Raw genomic sequence first — 24,949 nt, 5'->3', positions numbered from 1 at the left:
GATATCGCCAAATTTAAGGAATAATATATGATAGTTTTCGATCGAAGATAAATATTATTTCTCATTTTATAAACAAATAATACATTTAGCTAGACTATTACTTTTTCGATCTGACTAATAAACAAAATGTTTTGTTTGAAACGTTAGTCAGATCTCATTATAATGTAGATATTGTTTACATGTTTAATGTTTATAAAAACATTCTACAGATATGTAAACAAAGCAGTTGACGCAATAATTTTGTTTAAAGAAACGTTAAACATTATAATAAAATAACAAAGAAAAACATAGAAAAAAAAATCATCGTGAACATTTAAAAAGAAAAAGAAAAAGATTTAGAGGCATCTGTTAAAATTGTAACAAACTAAATTACGCTACCAAACCAAAATATTATTAATACATGAAAGCTATTATTTTTCAAACATAGATGACACTAGATGTATCGATTAGAAATAAAAAGTACATTAATTTTAGTTTTATTACTTGGTTGGTTGCCCAACAGAAACAAACAAAAAATTAATACAATATAATATATTATATTGAATAAATGTAATACCTAGGTATAATACTACACCAAGTAGTAATACTGAATACTATGTACTTATATTTTAGCACTCTGTGACTATTTTTCTGTAAATTAAATTTATAAATGGAGGCCTGTAACATGATGTTATAATTATAATTATTTACTTCTCGTAAGCACCTGGAAAAGTTGCATTAAAAGTGTGAAAATTTAATATGATTCATAAATATGTACTTTAAAATAAAACATATTATTGTTTATAAATTAAAAAAAATAAACCTATGAAAATGGGAGCGCTAACAAATCAATAAAAATATTCCAAACTTAATTTCATAAATACCTAGTAGAGATAAAAACGTATTTATAAAAAAAATATTTAGGTTCCTATTTAATGAATATTTAAAAAAAAAAACAATTGAGTACTTGAAATTTGTTTTTATGCTGAAAAGTTGGCACTAAACATGCTAAGACTTGTTTTATTGTTGCAAATCAGCTAAAATGATCGTTTCAGAAGTAAAAGAATCGGAATCAATTATTGATATCAAGGATCGCAAAGTAATAAGAAAATTGGAAAAATGTATCCAGAAACATTTCGAAAACTATTTGATTTCTATCACAAAACCATCTTTGACCCACAAAAAATATCCAGAGAGGTATGGCGCTATTTTAAGCATAGATTATTCATTGAGTGGGGCATATCTTATTACGACTCACACTAAAGGTCTTATTGAAGTAAGTTATGTCATGGTTTCTCTTTTCGTATAACTTAAACGGTTCCTTTTTTCAATTCAATCCGGTTTTCCATTATTTGTCCTTTTTTTGTTTCCACTTGTGGTGATAAAGTTTGAACACAGTTATTGAGACAAGCGGTTGCTTCAGGAACGTGGAGTCCAATGCGAAACACAAACGATCGGACACATCTCGTACTTCTTCAATTTGTCGATGGGGCTCCAATTGGTTAGCTTCGATTGCTCTTCTAATCCTTACTCTCCAGCCAGAGCTCATCATGAGCTGCTATGCCCAACTTTACAGCACCTCTCCACATTGCTCTTTGCTCTTCAGCGAGATCTGTATCCGTATCGTCAGCATCTGTGCTAAAAATCTTTGTATATCGTTTACATGCACCCATAAATCGTCATAACCTCTGACTTCAAAATTGCGATTTTCGCTTTAGTTTCGGGATGGAATGCGCGGCGAAGTAATTCGAGCATTCCAAAATGACCATGTTCCTGTGACTTGCGCCCGTTTTCACCCAATCGTTGAAGACTTTGCTATGGTATCAGAAGAGAAGGGGATAATCCGTTCCATGCAATTGGTGACATCAAGGGAAAAACCTGATTCAATTTTCGTTCAAGGTAACTTTTGTGTATTTTAATAGCGAAAGCTTCTATAGATCTGCAGTAATCTTTGTTGATAATTTTATTTTATTTCTGTTACTCCAGAATTTATGTATTTACCCAAATATAAACTTGTCAGCTTTTATTTTGGTCAATTATCTTCTTAAAGACTGTTCGTTTTGTTTTATTTCCTTTTCCCTTTTCAACTTTCCGAGACTGTCTTCTTAGGTGTTCAAAATACAAATAGGCATTTCGTTAGTTTTAAACACTAAATGATTATGTAGTCAGAATCTGATGACGCAAACATGAAAAATAGCAAGTGTAATGCGGTAAAAATTTCAATTCGATAATTTATTTAAGAATTTATTTACATTAAATGTTTTATTGGTACAAAATATTCCCAAACAGTTAAAGTGCTGGTATGAAGGGATAAAATAAAAAAAAGTATTTTATGACACTATTTAAAGTAAATCAAATAACATGCAGCATTGTATATCATAACTTTTGTTATTCTCCACTCGAGAATTTTATATTTTCTTACAATATTTGAGTTTCTCCAAATGTTTGTAGACAAAAGACTGGATTTCACCCACTCGGGAGTCATTAAGATTAACAAATTACAACAGGGTGGGATCTTTAAATTCACTAAAATCAACAGATGGAGGAATTTAAGAAATATGGATGTTAGTTTGAACATAACCGGTATATACCTATGTATATAGGCAAAATGGTGAATGTTACACAGTGTGTAAAGTGGCCACTTAAACCAGACAATGACAGGTCATAAGCCCTCTAAATGCCTAGACTTCCACATTCCCTTATTTAAGATATTCTCCATCCCTGTTGTAATTTGTTTGTTTATATTTTCTGTTTGTTTAATAAGCTCATCTTTAATTCGGGTATAAATCGGATATTCTTGTGAGGCTAATAAATTTTACAGCATTTTAAAACAAATAAACAAATATCCATTAAATAATACCTTAAGACACCAAAACAATTATACGCTAAAACAATACTCGCTCACAAATTCAAAAACTATTTAAACTCAAATGAAAGATATAATCCCAACAATAAAACACTTACAAATTATACTATCACTAGATCTTAACACAAAGACAACTTAAACAAATACAAGCTAATACCACTTTCGGACAAAGGAATTTTGAGTATTATGCAATTACAATCTATAACTTACTTCCATTGTCTATTAAAACAATTAGAAAATGAGGAAATGTTCAAAAAGGCTATGAAAAAAATGAATAGTGGCGCTGGGTAGAAATAAAATGGATTGTTTCATTCGCCCAAACCAATATTGAATCATCTGCTCCACAAATGTTAAGTTTATGTTATGTTTTTGTTATTATATTGTACGTTTTATAATATAAATAATAAAGGTGACTATTAATTTAATATAAACTTAAATATGCAATGTTTAAAACTGTCTGAACATTGTGTTAATGATATTTGTATCACTGTCTTCATTGTTTATTCTCACATGTAAAACTATTCAAAAAAGTATATTGCTCCTCGGCACGGGTAACCACGGGTTATTATTAATCTTTGTTTATAATGGGAAAAAAAATGAAAAAACGAAAAACTAATGAAATAAATCTTCTAAACTAAAATCGAAATTAGGGAATTAAACATTTTCAATAAAATTTAATTGTGTACTTATTACTTATTTCAAAATGACCAATTTTGCACTTATCAAAAATATTACCATTGACCACATCGTTTCATATTTCATAGGATAAGTACTTAAAATTTGCGCCATATTATTGCGTATGTCTCCAATAACAGGCATTTTTCGATTGAGAATGTTACAATCTTATAATATCTTGTTTCAATGTCCATTAATTTCAGATTGTTGAAAAATAATTTAGGACTATCAGTCATTAGTAAAATAATATTTTCCAGAAAATTATGATGTGGACTCTATAGAATTCTCCCCCGATGGAAAATTGCTTGCCGTAGGTGGCAATTCCAAACGAATAAGAGTTTATGACGTCGAGACCAAAAAGGTATATTTACCCACTTACCTTATAAAATGTTAATTAAATATACATCAACTCACTCACTTTCTCGCTAATGAAATGTCAGTCACTAGTCACTAGTCATTTGTCATCCTGGGGAGAGTTTGAGGAAGAATCCTCCAGAACGCAGATAAAATATACATTTCTTCATATTTCCAGTTATTTTATTTAAAAATCATTATCTTTTTTCAATAGAAACGCTAAGCCGGTACTTTTTAATTGGGTTCGTTAAATTAATGTGCTTAGTAAGGAAGGTATCTAATAAAAATAGATTTTCTTTTAATTGGATTTTTTAAGGAACGGAGTTGGAAGGACATTTTTAATTTAATAAAATCCCCTTTCCTTTTTAATAATTCATCAGAAATATTTCTACTTGCTTTAAGAAAACACGAAAATATTTTATTTTTATTGCCTGACATTAATTTATTTAGAAACTCCTTTGACTGATACGAAAACAACAGGAAGATAAATTTATCGGCAGTATTTTAAGTATGTCCAAATATTTGAAGACAAGGCAGGAATCCCACCCTCTCGGGCAGCGGTTCTTAACTTTTTTGACTGGCGACCCTAAATACAAATAAATTTGAAGACCGCGACCCTGAATGTTTTATCTTATTTTCCAGTGATAATAAAATCATAAAAGTAATTATAGATTATAAAAATCAATAAAAAATTAGAATTAAAAAACGTTTTTTTTCTGTACGACTTTTTTTAAATCAAACAAACCAGGATTACAATATTATGCTATGTATTTTATGCTAGTATCTAATGAGATAAAATTAGTGATGTAACATCGATCTACTAATTGATCAAAATGAAAAACATTCGAAATTGAAAATATTTTTAAATCCTATATTTTGTCACTTTTTTGGGATTTCCCGCGACCAATTTCAAAACCCCTCGCGACCCGATTTCGGGTCGCGATCCGAGGTTAAGAAACGCTGCTCTAGGGTGTTATCAAGATTGAAATTTATCGGAACAGAAAGAGAAAGAAAACACTTTTGAAAAGGGAATAGGGACAGAATTCTGGATGTTCAAACGTAGGCAGATCGGTGAATATTACACCGTGTCTAAAGTGATTACTTAAACCAGCTGTTTATACTACAGAAATTAATATCGATTCAATTTTTTAACATAAAAAAAAAACACAATCGATTTGTGCTTTTCGTTTTCCCTTTTCTTTAATATGTTGCCTTTTTTTAAATGCACATGCCCTTATAAATTTAAAAAATAAAACAAAAATATGAAATAAGGAATTAAAGTTAAATAAAACTGCTGTCAAAATACCTTTTATAGTAGATGGGAGATGATTTCACAGTCGAGGCGCATAGACAGTAGATATATGAGCTTGAAAAAAGGAAGAATTCTGTATGGGAATTAAAAAGGGCTAAGAATGTGAACGAAGGGGTAATCTGGTAAATGTTGAATGTTTTCACAAAGGTAATAGTGTAGCTCTGGGACTATAAAGTACAGTTAACATAAGTGACAGAATATGAAAATCTTTCCGCTGTCTAATTTTAAACCATTTGCCTACGAATTATAACTGGTTAAAAAAACGATTATCACAACATCATCATCATTTCTATTACCTTACCTGCATTTAATTTTCCTTAAGGTAGTTTATAGGTAAACATAATGCAGCGTTTCTTGATATTTGTCACAATATTTTAGGTGTTAACATAAAGTCGCCTTAGTTCGTTTTTGTCCGATAGACCATTTTAAACGTAATTGAGTTAAATATACAGGAGTTCTGAGTAAGCATTTATTTATAAAATTCAAATAAAAAATACATTCTTTCAAAAGTGTTTAAGGGGTTTTTTTAAACAAATATTGTCTTAAGTTGCGGTCATTATTTATGCCTTTTTCTTAAAATAAACTTTCAAGCTCTATTTCTGGAGATTTGTGTTTTAGTCTATTGGACAAAAATGAATTGAAGCAACAATAAGTTGGGTTCGTGTTTCTCCAAATGAAGAGAACAAGAGGACACAACAATAAAAAATGCGACAAATTAATTGTCATTCCCTTTCCGCACCTGATGGTGCATAGGGCACTGCATTGGTATACCGACCGCAGCGTGTCTTGATCATTTTGTTACATAAAGGTTAGATGATCTGTCTTACGCTTCGTATACCAGTCCAGGGATTATGAAATATTCTAATGTGAAAAAACTATTTTTTTATAGTTAATTCAGATCAAAAAACATAAGAGAAATACAATTCTTTATATTAATTTAATACATTAAAGTTTCCTATTACGTTAAAGAAAAAACAATTCTGTGTTAATAATGGGGAGTGACGTCTTACAGTAATGTGTTTATTTTATTTTTAATAATTAATATTTTAGTACAACATATGAATTTAAAAAATACATAAATAAACGGCGTTTCCAATCAGTTCTACTATAAAAAAGAATTGTAAATATAACTAATATAAATCAATACTTCATTTCAACCATGTCGGGAGTTGAACCCGAGATCTCTTGCATGGTAGACAAACGCGCTGACCGTTGCACCTCGAGACCGACAATTAGTCAATAATATTTATATTCTACTTCATTATTTTACAACAAATTTATCAATAATGTATTTTTCTTCATTATTTTACTATAAATCAGTCAATAATTCACAGCATCTTCACCGTACTCTGCGCAAACATCGCGAGCAGCTTTATTCCCTCGATTGAACGCGAACAGAAAGAAGTATCGAAAATGCTCACTTTCATCTACTTGACATTCCATTTTGAGGACTTGTTATTAAATTAAATAATACGTGTAACGTAAAAGCAAACACTAAATATTATAAAGCAGAAAAATTTCTTTTGAATGAAGTATATCTTTTACCAAATCTTTTTTACTTTTGGGGCTCATTTTTAAATTGGAAAAAAACGAACACATCGTATGTTAACACCCAATATATTTGTCATTATTATCTAAACGTTGTTTTTTTTCAGATGGCTTGTGTATTTAATTTAGATTCCAATATTTTTCCGAAGCCCAAAGACCCAGAATTATTTCACGTTAGCAAAGTTTCATCCCTAAGATGGAGTGCTCAAGATCCGTTTACATTTGTTAGTGGAAGTTGGGATAATTCAATAAGGGTAAATAAAAAATATTTTTTTATTAATAAAACATCCTTACACGCTTTTACAAAATGAATAATTTATAAACATGGTTATAAATATTCCTTGTCTGAGCGGATAAATAATTCAGTTCCATATGCGAAACATCTTTGGAACCCTGGACAAGTATTTTGAACTGGATTGTTACCGTAAGGTAAAAATCCTGATAAGGGAAATTGAGTGGAGATGTCCGTCCCGTAGTGCGTGGCTTGCGCCTACTATGGTTGAGGTCCCGGGTTCGATTCCTGGCAGGGAATATGTGAAATGTTGTTTTTTAAGGTGGTTCAACTATGCAATATTTTACTGTCCCCAAACTGCCACTTGCAGAGTAACATTGGTTACCTTACCTTCAATTTAATAAAATTGATCCAGATACGCTGTATTTGTAGTACCAGTGAAGTGCCTAATGCACCACTGGGAGCGGATAGAGATAAAATAATAATTCATTATTCGAAATTTGTAATTTATAGATATAAAACATAGAAAAAACATTCACATTCTATCGCTTCTTCACAATATTTTTAATAATCCCACTTCACCTGTTTATCTGAGAGAGCTCTTCCAATCTCTATCACAACATGGACTATCTCTTCGTTTAGTTACGAGAGAGCCCTTTTAATACCCTTTCACCTGTCTAATTTTCTTGTCTCCTCTTTCACAGTAGTAACTGCTCGATTGTGGAATAATCTACCGACTAATGTGAGAGACCCCTCCTTTATTTACATTTAAATAAAAATTGAAATTCGATAAACATTTGAGTTGTTCCTGTCCCCTTCTTCATTTCCCTTTCTCTCTTCAAAGTATATTGTTAGTTTTTTTTTTAAAATATTTTTATTATTTTGTATAAAATTATAAGATTCAATATAATAACTTATAATATGACCATGTACTTGTAATTTTACAAGTAAAACAAACTGAACGGTTTGGGTAGGTAGGAAGAAATTGCCTTAAAGCAATATGCCCGCCCTTATATGTATAACTATTCTATTTGTATATAAAGTGTTAAAATAAATTAATTATTGAAATATTCTTCTATTGAGCAGGATAACAACGAATACGTATCTTTTTTTTAACTAAATATTTGCGTTCTTACGATTTACCCAAATATTTCATTTTGAGGGCCATTTTCAACGAGTTTTTTGGTTGGATAATTTATAAAGCGCCATTTTTGTGAAAATCACCTCAAGGGCGCTGTACAATTAATAAATATCCCAGTACGTCTTGCAGCTACAGAGCGCATGGACGGTTGGGATTCTAGTTCCTCGTTTTCAATTAAGATCAATCAAAAATTATAACAGATAGGAGCTAGATTACAGGATGTCTTGCAGTTACAGAACGCATAGACAGTTAGAAATTTAGCCCCCATTTACACATTTTAAAAATTGACAAATAAATTTAGTGTATTAAAAAAAAAATAATAATATGAATAACAAAAAGGAGTAAGATTACAACACGCCTTGCAGCTACTAAGCGCATAGACGATTGGAATTCTAGACCCTGTTTACAAAATTTAGGTATTTTAAAGTTGATATATGAAAGCTAGATAACCAATCATCGTGCAGCTACAAAGCGCATGGACGAGAGGAATTCCAGCAAAGTTAAAACAATATCAATAAATTTATAAAAAATAGAGTATAGTAGTAAATCGGTCAAGTGTTCATGCCAAGAAGTAAACAATAAAAAACTAAATAAATCAAACACTGTTTCAACTCCATGGTTAACAAAAGGAGATAGATGTCCGAAGAGAAGCTTTTGAGTGGAAGTAGGTTATAGATTTTAATAGCATAATACACAAAATCCCTTTGCCCGAAAGTGGTATTAGTTTGTATTTGTTTAAGTTGTCTTTGTGTTAAGGATCTAGTGATTATAATTTTTACTTACGAGAATTTTAAATTTATTAGAACATATAATTTATTTTTTATTTCCTAATAACGATCCGGATATTTGGCGATCCAGATGACAAGTTCGAAAAGCGGAGTTTTACTTTATATAATTAGTTATCAGTAATCACGTCGTCACAAGATAGCTCGTTTTGTCGACTGTGAAGCTGCCCGTTATCTGTCATTGAAAACATCTACGTACTGCGCACGCTTACGCGCAGTTTTCAACCCCAGAAACTGCCCCGATTAAAACAGTTAATAAAATAGCCCAAGATCAGGCGAAGGTTTTATTGTTAAAGAAATTTCTCTTACCATTTTATGACCCATGTATTAGAGCTTAATTTCCTTGGAAATTTCACATAAATAACTTACTAGCAATTAGAAAACGGAATCATGTTGGCGTAAAGTGGGATTCGAGCCACGGAACTTTGGTCCGTAAGTCCGAGACACTAGCCACAGGACCACAACTCGATTTTAAATTTAACTAGTTTTTACTCTCGGCGCGTGGTGGGAGAAACGAGTTATTCATTAGTTTAGTCGCGGCCTCGTGTTGTAGTGTTCAGGGCAATTGTCTACCATGGAAGAGGTCTCGGGTTCGATTCCTGACATGGTTAACATGAAATATTTATTAAAAAATGTGTTTTTACACTAGAGTATTTCACAGTCCCTGGACTAGCACCTGAAGCGTAAGACTGATCATCTTACCTTCATGTAACAAAAATGATCAAGATACGCTGAGATTGGTTTACCAATGCACCATAAGGTACGGAAAGGGAATGATGATGATGATGATTAGTCATTTAACAATAAAAAAATCTCGATGGAACGTAGCCGAATCAATTGCCGGCCCTCCATATATCGCTATTCAAGAAATACGACAGTACTTTATTATATTTTGACGCAGTATCGTTATTTTATTGTAATATTAATTCATTTTTCCACTAAGAATTTTACCGAGAAAGTGAAATATTTTTTAGGAAAAAAGTAGCTTTTGCCCTTTTGTAGCTTTTTAGCTGTCCCTATGCGAAAAATTACGTCAATCGGTCGCTCCGTTGCAACGTGACGGAAACACAAACAGACAGAAAAACACACTTTCACATTTATAATTGTTATCTACTAGCTTTTACTCGCGGCCTCGCTATCGCGGTATTAGGGAGAAATTATTTAGGTAATTAATTAGTTGTGTCGTTTATCAATAAAAGTTTTTGTTTACCAACAAGAATTTTCTCGATGGATGATATATTTTATTGGGAGTGAAAGTAGCTTCGTCTTCCAACTATCGTTATGAAAGAAATACTATGATCCGTTAGTCTATGGCGACATAGGATCGTTATTTAGTTCACAAATCCAAAATCCTACTATGAAACCAAAACGGAAAGCATACAAAACTAATCATAGATAAGTCAATTAAGAAATTTAAAGAATTAATTTCAAATCGATTCTTTTTGACATCCCGCCTTACCGCCTACTCATGAAATATTATTGCTCATTGTTGAGATACCCATATATATTTTTTGTTTTTCGTTGCATTTTTTTGAATTCGGGATGAAAAATAAGTATCTTATTTTACTTCTCACCACTTCGGCTATTCTCATTCAAAAAATTATGTCAATCGGTCTCTCCGTTGAGACGTGAAGGAAAAACAAACTAACAAACATACAGCTTTTGCATTTATAATATTAGTATGGATGGATTCCTATTCAACTCTGTATATTAAGAAAACATTTTCCCGTCTCTCATATACTCAATTTATTGTTTTATTGTCATTATCATAATTCTATTATTATTTTATTTTTTATTATTGTTTTTTTTTAACAATAAAATATAGCACATAATTGTATTGTTGTTCCCGCAAAGCCGAGGCTTGTCTGCGGGTTATATTTTATTTTTATAAAAGGTAGGTATAGAGTATATTTATTATTAACTAAACAATTCATTAAATTCACCAATTATTCGCATGCGGTAGCTTGCGAATCAATACAGATATTATCTAAATAACTATTTTAAACGACTCTCATGATAATCAAATTCTGTATTGTATTACATAATAAATCAAGGACTTGACGAATTTTGAATCCTGTTACTACAAAAGTAAATCCAAATGCAAGAAAACACAGTGAACTTTAATTATTATTTTGTTTGTTGATAACTTGTATCAGGAAGAACATTTCAAGGAGCATAATATAAAACCGTATTCAGAATTACACGAACCATCAGAACTCGACCAGAGTATAGTCTAAAAGTGAAAAGGCTATTTTCGTAGTGGGAACACACTTATGAGTAGGTACGTCACAAGAAGATAATTGATTAGACCGAACTCGAGAGCTTTTGAAAAAAATGTGTTAAAAATTATTATGTTATGTTGTGTCAACGTCATTTTCCACGCCCCAAATTGTGTACGAACATGAATGTAGATCGTAGATAAAATAATACATTATCTGATTTATTTTCCTTAACAAAAGTGTTGCATGACTAGCAACATGCCACACACGTAACATCTAGGAAGAAATCTCTAGTGACGTCAGCGAGAAATACGACTTACGTGATCGTTGGAATTCGTTACGGAATTGTAGGGAAACCGGCTACGTAGCTTACTCAAACTGGGGCAGTCTACGGTGCTTTTCTAGACGTTGTGACGCCGCGCCGCCGCACGTAAGGGTCCTAGTATGAGCAAACTTGGCTAAAAGTCGTATTCTAAAATATTCATTGGAAAAAATTTTGTATTATTTACCGATAGTACACATATTAGCGGACAAACTCTCATCCCCCGTTTTCTCTCAATTAACGTGCCACGGAACAAGGGCAATCTAAAACTACCTATCGTGAAGTTTGCACGACCTTTTTTATCGCTCCCGTAAAATCAAGTGATAGTTTGTGATGAAGTTGTTTGAGAATTGCTATCTTTAAAGAATAACAAATGGATCCAATACCTGAAGAAATGTTCTTTTATTTAAAATATTTTTCTTTGTATTTCGATTGTTATTTTATATATTTCTAGGAAGTTTTATACAATGGTAAAAATCAATTAAAAAATTTGTAAAAAATAAATTTTATCGAAACTTTTAGTGTCTGCTTTGCATAGTTTAGTATAACTATTCTAGTTTAGTTGTATAGTATAACTATTCATTTAATAGAAAATGCAAAAAAAAACCGCAATTTTGGGGTTAGAGAAAAAAAATAACTTTTGGAAATGTACGTTAATTTTTTTGATTTTCAATTTGATCAGGAGAAATTTTCCTAATATTTTTTAGAAGAATTCTTTGCGAGGGATCCAATTGTAATATGACGAGAGTTATAATATATAATTGTAAAGAGAATTGACAAATAAAATATGTAAAAGCCGATGCCAGTTACGCTAAAGTAAATCGCCAAAAGTTACTGAACATCACTTGTAAACAATTGCTGCTTTCCGAGAATAATGTACTCAACACCATAAATGGAAGAAAAAAACTTCATTTGATATCTAAATGAGATTGCAAAGGATCGGGAATAAGTCAATAAAAGAAACGATTTGAGCATCGAGAAGACTTCAGCAGCATGCACCAAATCGGCTGACTCAAACAGTCATTCTTTACCATCAGAATCATTCTACGAAATAATTATTTTGACAATCAAATATGTTTACAATTTAAAATGTTCCAGTAATTATTTTACATCATCACAGAATTTAAAAAAAGGTATTTATTGAAAAAACTATCATTATAATATGTTTTAATGTTTCTTTTATTATTAAATGATTTTATTGTAGCATAATTTACTTTAAAAAAACATGAATTTAGTTTTAGCCAGGTTTGGATGGATCCTGCCCCACTGTGCGCCGCGCCGTTTCATGAACGTCTTCCAAAGGGCCAAATCAATTCAACTAAGAAACGCATGCATTATGCGTTTTCTTTCAGCTTTTTTCTTCGTGGACCTTATTTTACTTTACTAAAAACAAAACGTTTTCATGTAAACATTGTATTTGATGGTTAGAATGCGTTATTGAATTTCGTTATTCAACCGATGAATCTTATCAGAAAAATAGTAAGAATGAAATTTATGCAGGTTTCTTATAGAAATATATTACAGAAATATGTAATATGTGAACTAAGCCAACCCTTATGTACGGAAGTGAGGTATGGCGGAAAAATAAGGATGAAAGTGTGCCGAGTCCTGTCGAAATGTGATCTCTCAGGCAAATGCGCGGTAAAACCATGTATGGTAGATCTACAAATGTCGAGAATCATGCGAGGCTGAGACAAGCATTATCGACAAAGTCAAGAAAGGACTCCAGCGTTGGTTTGGACACGTAGAGCGAATGGACGACTAAAACGATATACGATGCGAATATTGATGGATGCAGAAAACGAGGAAGACCGCGAAAGTTATGACATGACCGAATTCAACAAATACTAAGACAAATGTGTCAATAGTCTGAATAATTTGCATGCGTTCATGAAACGATATACAGGAAGCGATGTCTGTATGCAAAGATAGAGTGATATGGAGTTATATCCTCTCTGCCTACGGATGATGGGTTTTTGTTGTTTGTTTAATTAAGAGATTATTGCCTATTGACTAATTCATTTCATTTTAAATTAACACACGTGTGTACGTTTTGTTGTTACCTATAGCGTGGCATTCAATATTTTTTTAAATAAAAAAATGCACTGTTATGTATTTGCAGTGTCAAGTTAAATTATTTTACAAACTGGTTCGCAGTACAAAACCAGCCTGGCCGCGGCTGCCGGACCCGCGACATAAATATAGGTATAATCCACATACCAACAGTGTGACATACATATTTGATAAAAAGGTATTTTACTTTGAATCAATGATTAATTTTTTGAAAAAATTTAAACCTTTTAGTAGCTCGCCAAAAAAAGTATTTATGTATACACTCCTCTTGAGAAATTTGTAATCATATCACAGCCGGAAATTAGAGATGCAAACGGAAATTTGGAAATAAAATATGAATGAGATAAAATCAAATGAAAAGTATTATTCGAACTACACCAATGTAGGTATCAGGCAAATAATGCCCATACATACTGTGGATGCGGCGCATCTCCTGAATATTTCTTTATTTTTTATATTTATTTAATATCTATTTAATTATTAAAAATTATAAACATGAAAACAATCTCGAATTCATTTTAAAATTATCTCATTCCTACCTACGTATGCGTATTTCCCATATGAAAGTTCTGAATATCAATGCACCTTGGGCTTGATAGTATTCGTTAGATACTCTGGAATCTGAATACTACTCTTCATTTTGAGTCCAGTCCTGTTACAAATGATCGAATTTCCACGCACGCGCATTAAGGTTCATAAAGTTATCATATAGCTCTACAAGACTCGAGAAGAGCATCCAACTTGTGTGATGCAAAGAAAAAACTACTATTATAACATATAACATAAATATTTTAATAGCGTATGGTTGAGATTCGGACAAAATTCAAGAACATCTTGAGCTTTAGGTACTTTTAGAAAACTTAAATAGCATCATTTTCATATAAGTGATTTTATCCTATACTGATTTTAATTAGATATTTACCAATGTGTATCTGCTATCATGCCTACTAAAAGTGAGTAGATTATATTTTTTTGTCAGCGTCCCTACTGATAATATTCACCGCACGTGCTTGGTAGGTACTCAGTTACTTTGTCAATCCGTAAAATAATTTTCCTCTTAAAGCTTATTTTTTTTAGTTGATTTCATTCCTAAATTATATAATTGGTGGAAATACCAAATGCCCAAAGAGACAAGAGAATGATAATAAAGTTGACAAGAAAAAATATTTCGTATTTATGTTGATAAATTAGTAGTTAATATATCTATTATATTATTCTGTCAATCAGGCCCGCCCGTCTTGTGTTGTCGCATTACACAAAAAAAGTAAAAGGTCATTTTTTTATTGGGATTAGGGGCTGTATTGCTATCTTCATAATTCAACCCCGTTACGCCAGAGATATAGTAACGCAACACAATTAGTAAAAAAAATTTAAAATCCTGAAAATTTTCTTTCGAAATATGTTGACCTTTTATACTTCTGCCTACGCACGCTCTCATTTGAATAACTAACAACCACTAAGGAGGTAATCGATACGATCTCTTTTATAAAAGATACCGGTTACTCGGGAAAATATGGAATTACCACAAAAATTACAAAATTCTCAAAATCATTTATTAGTAAATAACTTACTCAAATTAAAAATTAAAGTTTTAAAACTGGGCGCTTTCTTTCTTGCTTGAAAAGGGCTACAATATTTCTTATTTACAAATCTGGTGAAAAGACACCAATTTCCAATTATTGTCCTTTCTCACTTCTGAGCGACGACATCGTTAAAAAAATTATGGAAAAAAATGTTGAAATCAGATATCTGCATTTTCTTGAGGGTGAGGATCTTTTGTCCTGATGGTGCAGTGCTCTATGTACTACTAGATATGGAAAGGGGAATGGTGGCAGTTTGTTATGATTTTATTTATTTTGCACCAAAACAGGTTGTTAACGAAAACGCGGACCGTAAATGAAAAACGAATTTCATTCAGTTTTGTGATAGGGAAGTATTTGAAGAAAGTATAGGAACATGGAATAGATACCTACCTTTAATATGATGTGAATGTTCTCCAATTTTGGGCAATGGATGACAAAATGAACTATAAAATGTAACAATGTGTTCCACGACGCGCGACGAATCCAACCACTTTTTATCCAATTTTATGTGAAGTCAAAAATGTTGTTTTGTTTTTATTCCAAATCCAAATCTTCTAATTTTGAATATCTTCTATCTTGATGTTAGGTAGGTACCATAAGGATGGGTCAAGGGAAGAATGGGAAAGAAAGGTAATCGGCCAGGAATACTATCGATAAATGCTGTTATTTACTTAACACAGGTCTTGAGGCTCAATTGCAATGGTGAACACAGTGCACCTAGGCTTGAGAAAAATCAGATTTGATTTTTGTGTTCTCACCTGGAATCGAACCCAGAACCTTTCATGTATGTGGTAAGTGTCTTAACCACTACACCACGGAGGCCTCTAATGTATGTATGTGGTAATGAATGAAAAAGAATATTACATAATTTAGTTGCTTTATACAACATTTAATTGTTATTACCTAAATATTAATGAAAAATAAGAAAAAAACAAAGGTTTTGATCATCTAGTAGTAGCGCTGGGGACTTTGAGTCTAATGATCGAACCAAAGACTTGTACCGCCACATATCTATTTTTAAAATATTTTTATATTTTTTATTCGGATAACCAACAGCTACAATTTTCATGTATAAAAAACAAAACAAATAACAAACAATCCAATTACAGGTTTTAACAAATAGCACTACAGTTTGTAAGAATATATTCTCAAACATAAAACAAACAATTATCTAAGCCCATAAGAATAAAATGAAAAAAACCTATTTAAAAGCTTTGTTAATTATTTTCTCGACGGGTCGTAAATTCTTTTCAACAAACAAAGTGCACGAAAGCAATATCTCACTTCAATAACCATTAGGTAAACGAATTGTATTTTTCATTGGAATTTTTGTTTAATATTCAAGAACATGTCTCACACCGGGAATAATAGTGGCACAACTGAAAAAACTCATTTTTACAGGAAAACAGTTACACACACGCCGGCGCTCTTAATAAACCAACATTTATTCGCAAAAACAAGGCACACATTGAAGTTTACTCACTTGTGCCATACAGCTTGAAATTTTTTTATTTTTTATTATTTATTTGGAAGTTCAACAAGGATACATAAAATACATACAATTTTTTAGTAAGCATCATAAACATACTTTATACATATTCTTAATTATAAAACTCCACCGTCTTTCATAAATTATATAAAATAAGTGTGTAAAATCAATTTAAGTAATAATAAAGATTAAGTTTAGTGAAAGATAAGAATGAAGATTGAGTCAAAGAAATAAAATTGAGTTAAACATAAGAAACTACATTTTTTTTCTAAGAAAAGAAAAGAGAAAATAAGAACATATAAAATGTAACAAAATAAACTAAAATTAATTTACATACACAAAAATAAAGATTTGTTGAGAAATGTTAAAAGAAATAACTATAGTAGGGCCAATTTAATAGGTCACATTTGACACTTCATCAAAATTCAACAACATAACCTTGTAAGGGCGGTAATAAAATATTTTTTATTTTTCCGACTTTAGAACTGCACAATTGCTTAACTTTTTTCAATTGCGATTACATATTTATTGTAATAACGACAAAAGAAGGTAATTTTACGATGTATTTTCACTAAAAAACCATTCTAAACATAATAAACTTTTTCTGTTCTAAACGTCGTTACAATGTTGCATCAGTGAACCCTTTTTCTTTTTAAACACTAGGGATGTTACCCAGAAAAATCGAATGTTGATAATTTTGTTAAATTATGTACTTATCTTATTTTGTTCCTTAAATTTACGATAGAAAGTAATAATGGGACAGGGATTTGACTTATGGTTTTAAAAATAAAATTACAGTACCTATAAGTACTTTTTCATAGTAACTGAATTCAATTCACATATATTATGTTTAAAGTCCGAATCGATTCATTAACTTTAATCGATGTTTTTAAGCAAGTCACCTCACTATGAAGCTAAAACCGACAAATGTCAAATGTGACCTATTAAATTGGCCCTACTATAATGCCACTATTTTTTTTTTATTTGGGAAAAATATTACAGTGTAATAGCTTTTATGGCGATATAATTAATTTTAAGAATTATGCAGAGATGTTATATTCAGGAACATTTCTGCATACTTGATTGAAAACACGTTTATTTTGTACTTGTGGTACTATTATCGCTCAGAGGCTATTTATCTAACTCAGCTAGTGTAGATACAGCGCCGGTGCCAATATTAAAATTATTAGATTGAAATAAAATAACGCAAAAGCTCTCGGGAAATTTATATTTCACTCAACGGCTTTAATTTATTTCTCACCGGAAGAAGGAACTCGAAATAAAAAAATATTTTTTCTCTCTTTATGATATCAGAGGAAGGCGGAGGTACCGAGGTACTACTGGGCCGCGATTATGAACGCCTATCTTCATCGGTATAAACTGATATCGATATTTCTGTACGAAAGTGTGTATATTTTTATGAAAATTCAAAGTAACTTCGTCGGTAACCGGTAATTGAACATGTTTAGAAAAAAAATGTAAACATGATAAATTTTTCATACAGAAATCTTAATTTTACTTTGTAGATAAAATTGAAGATAAATTTCAACTTCGTATCAGAATACGTACCCTGGTAACGCTTTAGTGATAGATAAGGCAGTTAAATCGCGACACATCCCGTAAAACTCAATGGACAATAAACTTAACCCATCACGAACGCTATTATTATCGTGGCCCAGTTACGTCAAGCCGGAGCAGCGAAACGGGTTAAAATCCGGGCGAATAATTGTTCTTTATTAGTTTTTAATTTACCCCGAGATGGTATTTTAACGGATAAAGTTTCTGCGGGTTTGGGAAGAGGCCGTTTTGTGCGTAGTTTTATTTCAGAAACTAGGAAAGAAAATGCAATAAAGATGTCGCAATGACATGTTAACAATAGTTTACGGCGCATGCAAGCCTCACCAGCTGCTTTTGTCTATTAAGGATTTACGAAAGTGTTATTTCGAAACATTTTTTTATTTCGTAAACAGGAAAACTGTCGTCGGATTTTGTTTTAAAAATATGATATATTGCAGGCATTTGCGGGTAAGGCTTAGGGAACTTGGTAGTTTTTAATTAGGAAATTAGTTTAAAAAACTTAACTACAATAAAAAAGTTTTTTATCTGTGCCGTAAAAATGATTTTTTATTAACCCATAAACTATTGTACCAACTCAAATAAAATAATATTAGTGACATACAAAAAATATGACATTTGATATAGGATCAGCTTTACGAGAAATTTTGTATGAAAAATATTTTAAATATTTATTTTCGAATAAAGAAAATTACAACGAAGTATAGATACACATCTCATTATGTTTAAAAATCTGATCGATCAGCCTAACGATTTTTCTTGTTTTTGTAATTTGGCAAAGATGTGAAAAAACAAAAAAAAAAACAGTTCGTCGTGATCATAGAACGACGGATGTGCAGAAAATGCGACATTTGATCAAAAAAAGATTTTATAAAGGCTTCATATTTCCGAATTGAAAAAAAGCATATTTACAACTAACCGATGTACTTTTGTTCTCATTAAGGTGCGGAAAGGGAATAATGATAGTGGAGAAGCTGTGACGTAAAGTGTCAAAAAATCATTGAACCGCTCGCATTTAAAGTTGAATTAAATCACGTGTTTCGTTTTTACGATTTTATACGAAGGAGAAGTTGAAATTTGAATCGGGTTACACACTACGTTATTTTGTCGTGATAGGTTAAGAAATATAAAACAAAATACGATTGATAATTTTCCTGAATGTATTTTATCGTTTATTTTATTTTAACCGTTTCGCTGCTCTTTTAGCTATTAAAATAACTATATATTAACCATTTCTGACTGTTGCTATCCCTTTGTTTTTACTGACAATACCAAAAGTAGTAAAATTTAGCCTTACAGTTTCAGAAATATTACGTACTAAGCATGGCGTCCGTTTTTCAGCCATCTCATATTTTATCAAATGTCCGTCAAACGACCTCTGGGTTTCGCTTGACAAAACCATACGTACATCGCCATCATATTTCAAAGTTTCCTTTTACATAAAATAAAATGTAGTTTTGAATAGACATCACTTAATCAGAGTGTCGATAAAAATTGCTAAGCGTACTATTTTTTTTTAAATTTGTAAGGCGTTTTTGTACTAGTAGGGAATGAAAGTCACGACAGTGTTTTACAATTTTTATCTCAGGAAAATGAAAACTGTTTCAAACTTAAAAAGCATAGAAAACAATGTTTTCGACCAACCCGAGCAGAGGAATCAATTAATTGTGAATATTTTTATGAAGTAAAATTTGCAAAATAAAACAGGCTTTGAAAGCTTTGTTGATAATTAATTGTATCTGACACTTAATTTTTCATATACCATATTATTATTGTTAAAATTACGTATTACAAAATGTATCTCTACTTTATTTTCGAATTGCCTTTTACGATACATATTTGTAATAATTGGATAACTATTTATTTAAAACTTCAAGTAAAAAAATGTATGCACATTGGCGGACTTATTACTAAGAGAAATATCTTCCAGCCAACCAATAAAATAGATTAGCCAAATGAAAGAAAACGGACAAAATTTGTATTGGACACACGTGTAAAGTAATTTTTCTTAAATTGGCATGCCTGATAATATGACATACCGATGAGATATTCTAAATCATTTTTGCAAGAAATTTTAAATAACGCATACACATGACGCTAATTAGAACAAACAGACCGGGCTGACATTGCGCGCAAATGCGTTCTGTTGGTTGGGTATTTGTCATAATCACCAAGAAAATTATCCGGATCTCAAGTTCTATCTTGCCGTTTATAAATGAGAGCAGACAGACTCAATTGACTGTAGTTATGCAGAAAGCAGCCAGTTCATAATTTTGAAAAAATGAGATATTGGTGCAGTAAGGTCAATTCTATATTCTGCTAAAAACAACTAGGCCGCTTTCGTACAAAAATGTAATAATCACCTTCTAAAAATGATGTTCATCGCAAACACAACATTTCTCAATTTGCAGAAGACTCCCACAGCACTAGAAATATCTTACGGTATTGATGCTAATAGGAAAATTAATTCCTCCAGAAATAAATTAAAGTGGATAAATACTCTCTTTAATCCGTGCCTCATGTCTGAGGATGTGATTACGCCTGACTCCAGTCATGGCTCGTCTGTGGACAGTCTCCCTCCATCTGGAACGGTCTTGTGCTCTTCTATAGGCATTCGTAAGTGACGATTCTGAAAACTCAGTGACTGTGCCGCTCCATCTTGTCGGTTGACGTCCACGTGACCTTGTTCCTTCGACATTTCCCAGGAGAATAGTTTTCTCCAAACTATCAGAGTCTCCCCTGGAAATATGCCCAAAGAACTGCAGGATTCTTTTCTCGCACATGGATATCAGTCTTTTTTCTATGTTCAGTTCCTGGAAAATAGATTCATTTGTACGTCTGGCCGTCCACGGAATTCGCAGCACTAGCCACCAACATTTTATCTCGAAAGCTTCGATTCTTTTCAGATTCCATCAGTGTCCAATACTCCACACCGTACATGAACACTGAGAAAACCAAGGCTTTCACCAGTCTCTTTTTGGTTGTAATGGTTGATTCTTCCAGATCTTTACCAGCTGACTAATAGTTGATTCTTCCAGATCTTTACCAGCCGACTCATAGCACTTTTGGCAATACCAAAACGTCGCCGTATTTCACCTTCACACCCACCGCCATCGCTGATGAGAGAACCTAGATAAATGACAGAATCATCAGTATAAAACTGGACTCTCAACCTGTAAAATTGAATATTATTCAAGTGTATGCTCCGACTTCGGATGCACCTGATGATGATGCTGACGATTTTTACTCCAAACTAAGCAATGTTATTGAATCGATTCCAAGTCAAGAAGTTACTATGATTTTGGGAGGTTTTAATGCTAAAGTAGGTGCAACAATCGATGACCATCACATTAGAGAATTCGTTGGAAAATACGGTTTAGGTTCAAGAAATGACCGTGGGGTAAGACTATTGGATTTTTGTTTGTATGTTAAATACAGTATTACAAATTCGTGTTTCAAACACCACGCACGCAGGCTCTACACTTTGAAATCTCCGGGGATAACTATAGGAGCCAGATTGATTTCATATTGATAAATTCAAGATGAAGATCGTCAATAACTAATGTAAAGACCTATCCTAGGGCAGATTGCGGTTCTGACCATCAGCTTTTAATAGCCGATATAAAAATAAAACGTCGCAATGCCAAGGATAGGCAAAAACCACGAAAATGTCTTAACAAGGCAGCTCTATCAAAGTACAAAGGCTTAATAAAAGAGAGGCTAAACGATTTCCAACCAAACCAGACCTCAAACCCTGAAACGGAATGATTGAGACTTAAAAGCGTTATCTGTGATACTGCAGCAGTAGCCGTAAAGTAGTATATCTGAGCAGACAAGACAGCATAAAGATTGGTTGACTGAACAGACATGGGATCTCATTAACAGAAGCAAAGAGCTTAACAATGTGGCATCAATTCAGAAGAAGACAAACACGCATACGCAGAAATGAACAACCACGCACAAAGATCTTGCAGAAAAGACAAGACGGAAATGATTAACACCATTTGCTCAAAAAAAGAAAATCACGCTTCGCGTTTTGAAACCAGAGACCTATTTCAAAAAATTCGAACCCGCACATCAAACAGAAGGCGATTCAACTACTCATAAATGAGAAGGTTTACGTTTTGATCCATTAGTTTCTTTGTAAACGTCGCTCGGTACGCAACTTCTGATTTGAATTCAACTATGCCGTGTTGTGTCTAAATATAGTATACTATCTAGAAGAAGTCCCTTTGCAAATAAATATTAATATTAAATATCTGTATTTTTCCTTATTACCAAAAAGACGCATTCATAATATTCACAGAAACCTCTATCTATTTCTAAGGAATTCCAACCCAATGGTCATAAATATTTTTGCCATCAATGGACACCAACCAGAATAATTTTTCAAAGCATGGAATACGTTGGATCTCAAAAATATGTTTCAGGAATATTGGGTCCCTCTATAACTTAATGTTTACACTTTACATATTTTATCAATACACGTATATCTATCCTCATGTTTAATAATTCATTTTAGTTTAACGTATATAAATTCACCAATAGCTGAGAATGGTTTTTCGCTGAAGATCGGCGTTCGATTACGGGTGAAATCATAATATTTTTTGAGCCTGATAAAAAAAAACAAATTTCATCCGAGAGGTAAAATATTTTTGAGATGGGGATATGGTAGTTCAGACATTTACAGGGCTTATGTCCTGTCATTGGCTGGCTTAAGTGGTCCCTCTTTTACCGTTTTGCCCATGTTAGACATCCAGATTTCCTCAACTCTTCCATCTGTTGACGTTTGTGAAAGAGTGGGTGATCGTTCACCCTAACGCTATCTATAAAATATCTAAAATCTTAGTCAATTTACGAAGCAGTCAAAAAGGGCTAGTCAAATAATTGTAAAATGCGAAGATAAGTCCTTTTACAATACGTCGCCGTTTTGCAATTTGGCTCGGCAATATGTACTCCGGCTAAAAAGGCAATATTGGCGATCTTATGATTTAACCAAATATTTTTATTTTAATGTCATTTTCAAAGAATTGTAAATAATTCACTTTTAGTAAATGGGAAAAGTTGCGGTAGAGTTGAATTCGAACCTCGAGCCTCTCATCCATGAGTCCAGGATGGGACCACAAGCCAGGGGAAACCAGTTCAACCCCGTACAACCCGGTTCTTTGTTTGTATTTTATTAAAATATTGTAATTTTTGAGATTTAAAAATACTACGAACTCTTTAAAGGTTCACGGTTCCCGTGCTGTTTTTAATACTCGTATTTAGTTTAGAAAACTCAGCAAAATTCTCTCCACCTAATAATATTATGATTTTAATCAAAAGCTTCAAAGGCTTTTATTTATTTACCGCTCTACAAGACTTTGGTAAGATGATTTTTTCTCTTTTTATAATTATTCAAACTTTTAATCCGGGGACGTGGGTTGAGAAATGGTGTCTCCTTAATGAGGGAAGCGAGCCTCAAGTAGGGTGACCATTTATCATGCCCCTAATGGTCTAAGTAATATCAGTAAATCTTATTTTTAATACTTGTTTTGAGGAAAGCGATCGTTCAAATTGTGGATAAATTTTAATATAAGGCGTTTATCACACCCAAAATATGTTCCATTATTCTTTAAAACCTGTGATTTATTCGAAAAAGTTAGCCCAAGATTTATTATGTAGCTTTCATAGAACGAAGGTTTTTTTTCTTTTAATTGAAGAAATTTGAAAACAATAGAATAATATTAATATGCTTAACGTTAATTGTTTTTATGTTTCGTATTCATATTATGTCACGATAACATTAAGTTAGGGTGTGTCAAAAAAAGAATAGACCACTTGCCTCATTAGTACTTATTTACCTTTTTTAAAAGGATATTTGACAGAGATAGAGATTTTTTTGAGAGAGAACATATGGGAACTGTAGGCATAAGAGTTTTTGACTCATTGACTGATTAAAGTAATAATTTACACGCTGTGTTTCATTCACCATTCTTCCATGTTTAAACATTACAATTTCTTAAGTTTCTTTATCTGTTGCTTTTTATATTAAATGTGCTGATACCTTAATTGGTGTGGGTGAGATTTTTCCAAATAATTGCATCTACTAGGGAAACATCTGAAACGCTTCAGTTTTTGCACTTCTTAAAAAGCAGTCAGTAAATCATGGTCATTTTTTAAAGTATATTTTTAATAAAATGAGTATTTACGTTCTTATGATCAACAAAAATATTTCAATTTTGGTGGCTGTTTTCAACGAGTTGTAAAAAACTCACTATTAGAAAATAACAATCAATATGTGGGAGAGCGGGGTTCGAACCTCGGACCTCTGATCCGTGCGCTTGCGACAATAGTCACGTCACTACAACCCAGTATGACCCAATTCTTTGTTAAAAATAAAGTACATTACGTGGGGTCTACCACAAATTGTGAATTCGGGCAAAGAACTTTTAGGTTTTTGAGACCCAAAATATTCCATGTATCGGTCGAACGTTGTAAAACCGTGAACCGGATTCAATTGAATAAATTTGTAAAAAAAAATATTGGTGAGTTCGCGTAAAAAGAAGTCAGAAGAAATACTTTAACATATTTATAAAATAGTATAGGTACATAAATAATAAAAATGACAAACCTGTTTTATTTTAATTTTGCAATGCATTTTAAAAACGTCTGCCTTAAAACAGGTTGAATTTGGTTAGGCAGACAACACAATATAGACTATTACGAAAAAATGTAGTAAATTATAGAAATTGTTATGTTGATAAATCATTATGATTATTTCAGTTTTTTAGTCTTATTTTGTACCAATATAATA

General features: G+C 32.0%; 1 protein-coding gene across 3 annotated transcripts in view; it reads left to right on the top strand.

The window, feature by feature from the left end:
• Positions 1-971: 971 nt before the first annotated feature.
• LOC148279967 (protein tipD-like) overlaps positions 972-24,949 on the top strand; it is a 55,436-nt gene continuing 31,458 nt past the window's right edge. The window contains exons 1-4 of one of the 3 annotated variants that reach the window (XM_088229129.1): positions 972-1,176; positions 1,698-1,878; positions 3,778-3,881; positions 6,842-6,988. In XM_088229129.1, the coding sequence (XP_088085255.1) occupies positions 1,099-1,176; positions 1,698-1,878; positions 3,778-3,881; positions 6,842-6,988 (510 nt within the window). In that variant the 5' untranslated portion in view covers positions 972-1,098. Of the gene's footprint in view, positions 1,256-1,697; positions 1,879-3,777; positions 3,882-6,841; positions 6,989-24,949 lie in introns of all 3 variants that reach the window. The other 2 variants (XM_088229127.1, XM_088229128.1) reach the window with 2 other exon arrangements.

The sequence above is a fragment of the Micrasema longulum genome, unplaced genomic scaffold (assembly GCF_059751315.1).
Source record: "Micrasema longulum isolate JH-2025_06_02 unplaced genomic scaffold, ASM5975131v1 h1tg000638l, whole genome shotgun sequence".
Lineage (NCBI taxonomy): Eukaryota > Metazoa > Arthropoda > Insecta > Trichoptera > Brachycentridae > Micrasema > Micrasema longulum.
This window is presented reverse-complemented; position numbering and strand designations above follow the sequence as displayed.